This window comes from Myotis davidii, unplaced genomic scaffold, assembly GCF_000327345.1.
Source record: "Myotis davidii unplaced genomic scaffold, ASM32734v1 scaffold247, whole genome shotgun sequence".
NCBI lineage: Eukaryota > Metazoa > Chordata > Mammalia > Chiroptera > Vespertilionidae > Myotis > Myotis davidii.
This window is the reverse complement of record NW_006299593.1, coordinates 1,995,589-2,005,318: the sequence shown is the minus strand read 5'-3', so window position 1 is coordinate 2,005,318 and position 9,730 is coordinate 1,995,589. Positions and strand designations below refer to the sequence as shown.

The 9,730-nt window shown below is 57.2% G+C and overlaps 1 protein-coding gene across 1 annotated transcript in view; it reads left to right on the top strand.

Annotated features, from left to right (window-relative positions):
• Positions 1 to 2,466: 2,466 nt before the first annotated feature.
• ATP6V1B1 (ATPase, H+ transporting, lysosomal 56/58kDa, V1 subunit B1) overlaps positions 2,467 to 9,730 on the top strand; it is a 26,060-nt gene continuing 18,796 nt past the window's right edge. The window contains exons 1-2 of the mRNA XM_015571475.1: positions 2,467 to 2,689; positions 7,375 to 7,430. Of these exons, the coding sequence (XP_015426961.1) occupies positions 2,572 to 2,689; positions 7,375 to 7,430 (174 nt within the window). The 5' untranslated portion in view covers positions 2,467 to 2,571. The remainder of the gene's footprint in view (positions 2,690 to 7,374; positions 7,431 to 9,730) is intronic.

The window sequence follows — 9,730 nt, the reverse complement described above, 5'->3', positions numbered from 1 at the left end:
CCCGGGCCACGCAGCTCTGTGTGAGTGCGGTGTGCGTGTGTGCCTCTCACTGAAATAAAAGGAAAACAATGACGAAGGGAAACAGTCCCCACAGCACTGCCCCCCGACCCCCTCTGTCCCTCTCCTGGCTGAGGTGGATGGGGGCTCTCTCCTGGGAGGGGCAGAAACTGGGGCCATGTTCACGGTTTTGGGGGATCCCTGGCTCCCACCCCCAACTAGAGCGCCCATCCCGGCACTCCCATGCCCGCCCGGGGCAGCAGCAGCCTCGCCTTTCCCGGTTCAGCGTTGCCCTTTGCAAAATCCTCTTTCAAACATAAAAATCCGTGAGGGAGGAGATGCTAAATCCTTTGAAAGGGTGGATCCAGAGAGCCTGCGAGAGGGGATCAGAGGTAAGCCCAGGTGAGACCCCCCCTGCTGGAAAAGGCCACACACCACAGACACAGCAATATGAGTATTTTTAAGAAACTTTCACTTAACTTTTTAGTATTTTGCAGTAACTGTAGGTTTATGGAAGTTGCAAAGATAGTCCAGAAAACTCCTTGTACCCTTCACTCAGTTTCCCCAATGGTCGCATCTTCCTTCCGTAACTACGGTAAACCATCAAAACCAGGACATTGACATTGGTATTGTGCGTGCACCGTTCCACGTCATTTCTTCACTCGTGCAAGATTCATGGACCACCACTGAAATCAGCAATAGGAACTGTCCGTCACCACAAAGAGCTCCCCCTGCTAGGCCGTCATAGTCGCCCCCATCCCTGCCCCAGCCCAAGAGAGTTCTTTGAAAGAATGGGAAGGTGAGAGAGCTTGACTTACGAGTATCCCGACTAACGAGTTTTTTGAGATACCAGCTGTCTCTTGGCAGATTTTTTTGCATGGAGTTGATAGAGTAATTTGAGTTAACGAGCTCCTTAAGAGTTCGAGTTCGGTCTAGGAATGAATTAAACTCGTAAGTCAAGGCCCCACTGTGTCTGGTTTCAAATTGGCTGCCCTGAGTCACCCAGAATGGGGTGCTGGGAGGGGAACCCTGAGTCTGGAATGAGACATATGGGTGACCGGGGAGGAGCTTGGATTGGGCAGGTCCAGCCACCACCCAGTGTCCCCTCTGCCTTGCCCGGCAGACCTGTGTGGCACTGCCCTGGCCCAGGGGAAAGCACAGTGTGTTCAGCCACCCCCGCCCAAAACATACTCCTCCATTTGCACTTGCTGCCCTGGGCTAAGATGTCAGGAGGGGCCGGCTGCATGGGACGCTGACGTGAAAAACAAGAAATGAGGCAGGGTCCTATGATCAGGTGGAGAGGGCTGTCCTGGTCCTCAGGGAGCTGTCAATATTACGAGACAGAAAGGCGTGAGGAACCAAGGCTGATGGAGGGGACAGGCTCAACTCTGGGGCTCACAGACCGGTGACGGCAGCAAAAGAGAACTCTCCAAAAGGGTGTGGGGCCTGAAAAAGTAACAGGTTTCCTCCCGTCTTTTGAGTTCTTCTAGCTGGGCTAGCAACCATGTGACCAGAGGTTAACAGGAGAAAATGGAATTTTAATATATGCACACCTAGAATTCATAAAAGCATAACTATTCCAAAGACAGGGAGGCAAAACTGGATGTATGTGTCATTTTGGACAAAGGAGAAAGGGGGGGAGTGGGTTATTAGATTTTACAAGTAAAAATGGGCGATTTGCAGGTACTTGGGGAAGAACGTAGGCCTGCAGGTAGATTTTGGCTCGGCAACCCAGAGACCAGTGGGGCTGGCGAGGGGGTGGGGGACTAATCCACAGGCTCCTGCTTGGGGCCTAACTGTAATGCGCAGGTGCTTGTGCTCAGGGCCCCTTCCTGACGCAGGTCTCCCCCCCTGATCTCTTAGGCAGGAACAGGGAGCAGGTCAAAGGTTCTCTCTGAGTCTTTTGTTTCTTAATAACCACTTTAAAATCCATATCCCAAAAGGCAGCTTTGGCTGGCAGAACTTTGGTCCCCTTCAAGGGCATGACACAGGAAAGAGACCAGATGTGTGGTGACTCCACGGTGCTGGAGGACCCAGGGGAGGCTTCCTGGAGGAGGTGGCACTGAAGCTGATCCAAGAATGATCCTCCTTAGGTGTTCAAAAAAAGATGATAATGGAGTTGCGCAGGGGAAGAAGTACCCCGTATGGTCAGGGAAAGGGGTGCAGGGTGACGGCAGAAAGACTGAGGGGGGAGACCAGGAAGAGATGTGGTGAGGGTGTGGGGCTGTCAGAGCACCTGAAGTTCCAGGCCAGGGGGAGGAAATGAGCTCACACTGGCTGCAGGTTGGGGTGGAGGAACCTCAGGAAGTGGGAGGAGCCAGCCAGACCCCTGTGCCCCCCTCCCCCATCCTCCTGCTTCAGGTGGCCTCGGGCACCTCCCAGATCTGGCATTGCTCCAGGAAGTCAAGTCTCCCTGTTTACAGTTGACTAGGGGGAGGAGAGGAGGAGAGAGGGGAGGGGTAACCACGGGGTAGGCAGGCTGGTTGGCTCTCTCCAGCTCCTGCTGGGCCCGGAGTGCTGGACCTGCAGCAGCCGGCTCGGCTCAGGCACTCCGCTCCAGCCGCACACCTCACCATGGCCATGGAGGTAGACAGCAGGCCTGGGGGGCTCCCCGGCAGTGGTTGCGACCTGGGCGCAGCTCGCCAGCACATGCAGGCGGTTACCCGAAACTACATTACTCACCCCCGTGTCAGTGAGTATGACCCCCAGCGGGTGAGCGCGGGCTGGGCTGTTGGTCCTCGGGCACTGCATTTTAGCCTCAGGGAAAGACCAGAGGAATGGGGAGTGGCCTAGGGGGCTTTCGGTCCAGGTCCAGTGGGGTGATACCATCAGCTGCCTGTGCGAGGAGCCACCTCTGCAGGTGGAGAGATGGAGTCTGAGCCCAGGTTACCCCAGAGGGGAGGGCAGGGGAGTCGTTGCAGGAAGCTCCCCGTCATCACTCTGGACCTGCATGGAGACCCCAAGTCCAGAGGGAGCACCCACCTGCCCCTGAGAGTGTGTGTGTGTGTGAACACGTGTATTTGGGGTATGTATCCAGGCCCAGCATGAGGAAACGTGTGATCGCGTGTTCTTGGGGGGGATATGTAGCAATGCAGAGCTGGTGTGCATCCTCCGGATGGGAATTACGTGACACTGTGTGTCACATCGATGGGTGCGTGCCGCGTGTGCTTTCTGGGGTGGATGTCAGTGTGTATGGCCAGGGAAGGCATGTGCCTGCGTGTTCTCACCTTCACTCATTGAAGATATGTGTGAATGTGTGTGACAGCTTGAGTGTGTGTGTGATCAGAGTGAAGAAATGCGGGTATCTGTGTCATTTTGGACAAAGTGGGAAAGGGAGACACTGTGTGTGCAGCTTGTACACTCAGGGTGAGGGTGTGTACGTGTGCGTGTATATGCTCAAGTGTGCATGCTCACGGGCGGACATGGGGAGGTGTGCTCAGGTGCTGTCCGTGTCTGTGTGTGTACGGCCGGGGGAGGGGGGACGCCTGGCGTCCAGGTGCACAGGTGTGTGTGCCCGAGTGCATCTTTGCAGGCTTCAGAGGGCGTGGCCCTGCAGTGGCTTGAGGGCCTGTCCTGCAGAAGTGGCCCAAGTTCAAGTGTCTGGGGCAGAGAATCCGGTAAGGCCCTGAGGACCAAAGGGAGCCCTTTGCCCCGCCATCTCTCCTAGTCCAAGGTCACTCTCCCTGCCCAGGCTTATTCTAGAATTCTCAGCAGCCCGGCCCACTGGAGGAAACCGGCCTGGCCAGCACCAGCTGAGCAGAACTAGAGGCTGCTAAGAGGGTGTGTTTGGGGAGAAGCTGGTGTAGCCCAGCCACCCCTCCCTCCTCTCCAGTTACACATCTGAGGGGGAGGAGTGGCCTGAGAGGCAGCTTGGAGCCCAGTCTGCGTTTGGGAGTGGAGCCCCAAGGCCCCAGGAGGAGTCCATGGGTGTGAGGCACCTCCTTAGGCCCCAGCAGGCACTGAGGTGGAGTACGTTCTGCTGAGTAGCTGCTGAGAGGAGTGGTGTAAGGTTGATCCAGATCTGCCCTGTGTGGGTACAGAGAGGATGGGGGCCCAGATCCTCCCCAGGGCTGAGGGGGTCCCCAAGGCCCAGAAATATGCAGCAACTGGGCCCTGTTTGGGTTCAGAGCCCAGGCCTGGAGACCTGAGAGGATCCGCTGACCCTCGTCCAGTCCCATGTGATGGAGGCTCCTCCCGTCTCCCTCCTCCCCGTGGGACCAGGAGAGGGGCGGGGTCCCGGGGTCCCGAGTGGGCTGTGGGTTCTGGAGTCTGGACCTACATGCTTTGCTTTCCTTCTCCCTGGAATGCACCCCCCCCCAGGAACCCTGCAAGCTGCACTCTTTTTTTCAAGCCTGGGTCAAGTGTGACCCAGGTTGGAATCCAGGGGTGGCAGCAACCTCCCCCGCAACCCCAGGTTTGCAAGTGTGCTGCTCCGTGTGGCCCCCACTCAGACAAGTGTGTTCACACACAACAGCTGACCCACAGGCCAGGGGCAGTGCAGGGGGAGCCCCTTCAGGCTCCACAGTTGTGTCAACGATGTCATTACGATGACAAAGGCCATCACCTTTGCTTTGCAGCACACCAGTGTCCTCACAGGGTACATCCCGGGCCAGCCCCAGCCCCGCCTTAACAGCCCCCACCCCCAGGGCAGGCAGGGTTCCCCAAGTGCTCTGCACCTGCAGCTTTCACCAATTCCCTCCTTTCCCCCTCAGGGCCTGAGGGGTTTCTCCCTGGGGGGAGGGGCATGCGTAGGCACAAAACCCAGAGCTGCTGCCCTCCTAAGCTGAGCCGGACTCCTCCTCCAAGTCTGGCCTTCTACCGGGGCCTATAAGCACTTCCAGGAGAACTTTGTGTAGAGACAGAAGGCGCATAGGAGGAGGGCAGCTGGCTCCCAGCCCCAGGGCTCACGGGGCTTGTGGATGGAGTGAATCCAGGAGGCTTCCCGGAGGAGGAGGTGGCCTGAGGCACTTCAGTCGCTAGGGAGGGAATGGGCCAGAAAGAAGGGGGGAGGTGGAGTTGGGATGGTCCCGGAGGAGGAGGTGGCCTGAGGCACTTCAGTGGCTGGGGAGGGAATGGGCCAGAAAGAAGTGGGGAGGTGGAGTTGGGATGGGGAATGAACCTCAACATGTCCACTCCAGGAAAGAAGGGATCCCTTTGCCACCCCCAGAGCTAGAGTTGTTCCCCAGGGGAGGAGGTGGCATGGAGGTGGTGTGGGGCACAAGTTGCTAGGCTGATAGGGTAAGGGGTGGGGGCACAGCATGAGCAAAAATGATGATGGCCAGGCTGGTGGCCTAGCAGGTGGGATGGAACCAGGTCAGATTGCCCAGGGGCTTGAGTGCCACACCACTGGCTGCCTCGGTTTCCTCAACTGAAAGGCCAGAGAGGTTACACTGAGAGTTCCACCCAGCAGGGTCTTGGGCTGATTCTAAGAACCCTCAGCTTCTAGCCCCTGCCCCCCTTCCCTAATCCCTCCAACAGGATCAGGGAAGAGGTGAGGGACCTGCTGCCCCGGGCTTGCCCCCACCCCGGCCTCACGCCTGGGCGCCCTCTGCTGCCCTCTCCCAGGACTCTGCAGGTGTGTGGCTGGGCCGCCCTAATTAGTGGGCTGCGAGAGCCCCCCGCTGAGTCTTTGACAGGGAAGGCGGTGGGGAGACAGGGTCAGGGAGGGGCTCCCCCAGCCTGCAGCCCAAAGTGCAACCCAAAGTGTCAGCTAGGACAATGGAGAGGGGGTGGGCCAGCAGCCGGAGGGAGAGGCTGCGAAGGCTCAGGAAGGCCTGTGGAGAAAGTGCCCCTCCCCGCCCCTCTGGTTCAGCACCCTGCCTCAGTACCCTCCCTGCTCCGGGCCCAAGCCCCAGAAGGACTTACCTGGTGGTGCCCTCCTCCTGTTCTTACGTTTCCTAGTTGTCTAATCCCAGGAAAGCCTTGCAGTTATCTGGGCAAAAACACCCTCACCCAATGGGTTTTCCTAACAAGGTTCTCAGTGAAAATAACTCATATCCAACAAAAGTAAAGGGTCTGACCACCAGGGGGCGTGAGCGGGGCCCTTTAGCTCCCTTGGTGTGGGGTGGCTTGGTGCCAGGCTGGCCTACAAGCATAAGGCAATGTGGTCTGAGAAGGACAGAGAGGATCCCAGCCGCTCCTCTGCCACCAGCGTGCTGTGTGACCCGGCTGGCTCCTCATCCTTCTGGGCCCTGTGCTCCTCGCCTGCTAAAAGGGTGTTTGGACCACTGGCCCCTGGGCTGTCCTTCCAGCCTGAAAGTGACCCAGCGACCCCACAGACCCTGCCCATCCTGCCTGCCAACTTCCTCCAGCCCAGCTGTCTCCTTGGGGCTTTACAAGGACCCCAGTGAAGGTCTCCGGTACCCGAGGGGTGTGGGTGAGGGCGGGCCCCAGGGCCCCTCAGCCAGCCCCTCCAAGAGCCAAAGGAGGCTCCCTGGCTGCCCAGCATGGCTGCTCCCACTGGGGCCCCAACAGCCGCGAGGACGTGTCTGCTGATGTGAAACCCAACCGTGCTCTGCAAGCGGAGCTCATTTCCCCCTTTGTGGTCTCTGCGGCCACTGTTGGGCCGCTTCCTCCTTCCTTGTCGCTTTCCTTCCTCCCCCGCGGGCACCTGGTGGACCTGGGGCGCCCGGGAGCCTTCCTGGCAGGGCCTCGTGGCAGAGCAGGGGTGCTGGCTGGTTTTTCTCTCGGATGCCTGCACCCCCTCCACACACGGTGTTCAGTCAGCCTGGGGTGATGGAGAGAAGTGTGGTCCTGGGGAGGGCAGGGGAAGACCATCGGCCACGGCTGGGGGCTGGGAGCTTTTGGAAAACACTGTGGGTCAGAGAGGAGGGAGTGGGTGAGGAGGGGCCGAGGCCAGAGGGGAAGCAGCCTCAGGGATGAGGAAGGCCTCTGTGTGGCTGGGAGGGGAGGACTCCGAGGGGCCTCTGCCCTGGCCCTGGCCCTCCCCCAGCTCCTGCAGGTGTCCAAGGCGGTGGATCCCTGCAGGCAGGGGCATGACCCTTACAGCAATGGTGGCTGGCTCTGTCACAGCTAATGACCCTGATGGCCCAGGCCAGGGAGGGGATGGGCTGGTGCTTAGCGGGAGGGAAGGGAAGGCCAAAGATGCCTGTGTGTGTCTGTGTGTGTCTGTGTGTGTGTGTCTGTGTCTCTGTGTGTGTCTATGTGTGTGTGTCTGTGTCTCTGTGTGTGTCTATGTGTGTGTGTCTGTGTCTCTGTGTGTGTCTGTGTGTGTGTGTGTGCCTGTGTATGTGTGTGTATGTATGTGTCTGTGTGTGTGTGTCTGCGTGTGTGTCTGTGTGTCTGTGTGTGTGTGTGTGTGTATGTGTGTGTGTGTCTGTCTGGATGTGACACCCTCCCCCACTCCTCCTCCCCCAGCCTACAGGACCGTGTGCAGCGTCAATGGGCCCCTGGTGGTGCTGGACCAGGTCAAGGTAAGACTTCTGCCTCTTCCCAGGCACCAAGGCCAAATCCCAGGAGCCCCTGACCCCTGGGCAGGATTTGCAGAGTTTCTTCTAAATTGCCCTGCCCCTAGATGCCCCCCTGCCACTCACGCCCACATCTTCCTCCCCAGCTCTCTCCCAGCCACCCGAAGTTTCCCCTTCCTGCCTTTCCAGTGGGGGGCCCACTCTAGGTCTTGGGGGACCTGCTTCTGTCACCAACGAGCTGGGGAATCCAGGCTATTGCACCTCTTCCTTCAGCATTAGAACGGCCACATGTAACTTCCTCAGCTCTGTACCGCCTCATTGTCAGTGTCCCATCCACTGGGGGCATTTGGCCACCACCTGGCAACATGTTACCTCCCTGTCCACTTCCCCGCACTGTGCCCTCCTGTTGGGCATGAACGGTGTTTTATTAATCCTGAGCTCCCAGAGCCCCTCACTGCACTTGCATGGAACACCCAGCCCATCGTAGGAACTCAGTGTGTTCAAAGGAAGGGTGAGTAAGTGAAAGAGATGAATGAATAAATATTAGCATGACTAAATATGGACCTGTCAAAAACTGAGCCAGCCCTAGCTGGTTTGGCTCAGTAGATAGTGTCGGCCTACAGACTGAAGAGTGACAGGTTCGATTCCAGTCAAGGGTACATGCCCGGGTTGTGGGCTTGATCCCCAGTAGGGGGTGTGCAGGAGGCAGCTGATCAATGATTCTCTCTCATCATTGATGTTTCTATCTCTCTCTCTCCCTCTCTGAAATCAACAAAAATATTCAAAACAAAACAAAAAAAACCTGAGCCAACTATACTAAAGAAATCAGACCCACTCATTTCTGGAAAACAAATTCCACATTCAGTGCACATTACTGTTTGACCCACTAATGTTGGGGACGCCCTGGAGGCAGTGTGGGGGAGCAGTGATGTGCGTGTGCACTGGGGCCACACAGTCTGACTCAGGCTGCTTGACTTTTAATCCCAGCTCCATCTCACCCTTCACTAGCCACCTGTCAGTTCTAGATCAGCGGCATCAGCACCAGCTGAAACCTTGTTAGAAATACAGAATATTGGGCTCCACTCCCTATGGACAGAACTAGGATTGTAAATCCCAGTTTCCTCATCTATCAAGTGATCATAGTGCTGCTGTGAGGATCAAATCAGGTAAATGTGTAATTCCTGTTCTTGAGAACAGCCAGCAATAGCTCTGGCTGGAAGGCAGATGCACTCATATGCCTGATTAAACATCGGTGCCATCTCCTGCCCCTCGCCCACCTCCACCACACTCCCTGCGATACCTGTCAGCCTGTAGGACCCGCTGCCACGTGAAGAGTCAGTACCGAGGCAGACACCCATTTCCTCAACTGTAAAGTGGGCCGGACTAGAAACTGGAGTTAGCTCCCCAGACCTACGGTTCTGTGACGATCGCATACAATCTGGAACTCTTAAAGAACAGGACAACTGAGTGATGGACCCTGGGCTTGCGAGGGGAAGGAGAGGGGTCGGTAGTGTTAGTTTTATAAGTTCAGAAGGCACCTTTATGCACCCCTCTTCACTGTCTCACACCCCTTTCCCTGTTCTAGAGTTGCTTGGGCAAAAGGCCACAATTCCTCCTCTAGGGCGCCACCTCCCGGCCGCATTGACTCACACAGGCAATTAACTTCCTGCTCCCGTCCTCGGATAGAAAAATATCGGGGGAAGAATTTTGTGTAGATCAGAGGTTCTTAGCCCAGGGAATAAGGGCCTTGAACTTGTATGCAAACGTTTGAAGGTATGTGTTCTTGTCCCTGTGAAATTTCTGGGTAGTTCCCACTGTTTCATCTTGTCTTCCGAGGTGCAGGTTCCTGCCGGTCTGCCTAAGCGCTTCCCGATCCTCCGGGTGTGCACAGCAGCTGCCCTGTGCTTGAGGGGGCTGGTTGAGGACTCAGTTGAACCACCAGCAGAGGGGACGGGTTGTCCTGTACCATCCCCACCCCCTGCAATGCTCTTAGCCACCCACAGTGAGCGCTGAGAGGATCAGGCTTGCTCAGTAGGTGGCTGGGAAACGGCGCTCCTCCCGTTAAAAGCTCGCTGTTGCTCAATGGAATTCTGCTCCGGACTCAGTGGCTATGACCACACTCCCTACAAATGAACCCCAAAGCAGGAACGCCCAGCGCCTGGCATTCTCTTCCTGAAGGAGTCCAGGCCGCACCCTCCGTGCCTGGGTGTGACAGTTCTGACAGCTCTTCCTCCTGTGTGACTGTGGTCTCTCTGCTATCTGAAGTTCCTTTTCCCAGGTTTCATTTTTCAGGGACACACATTGTG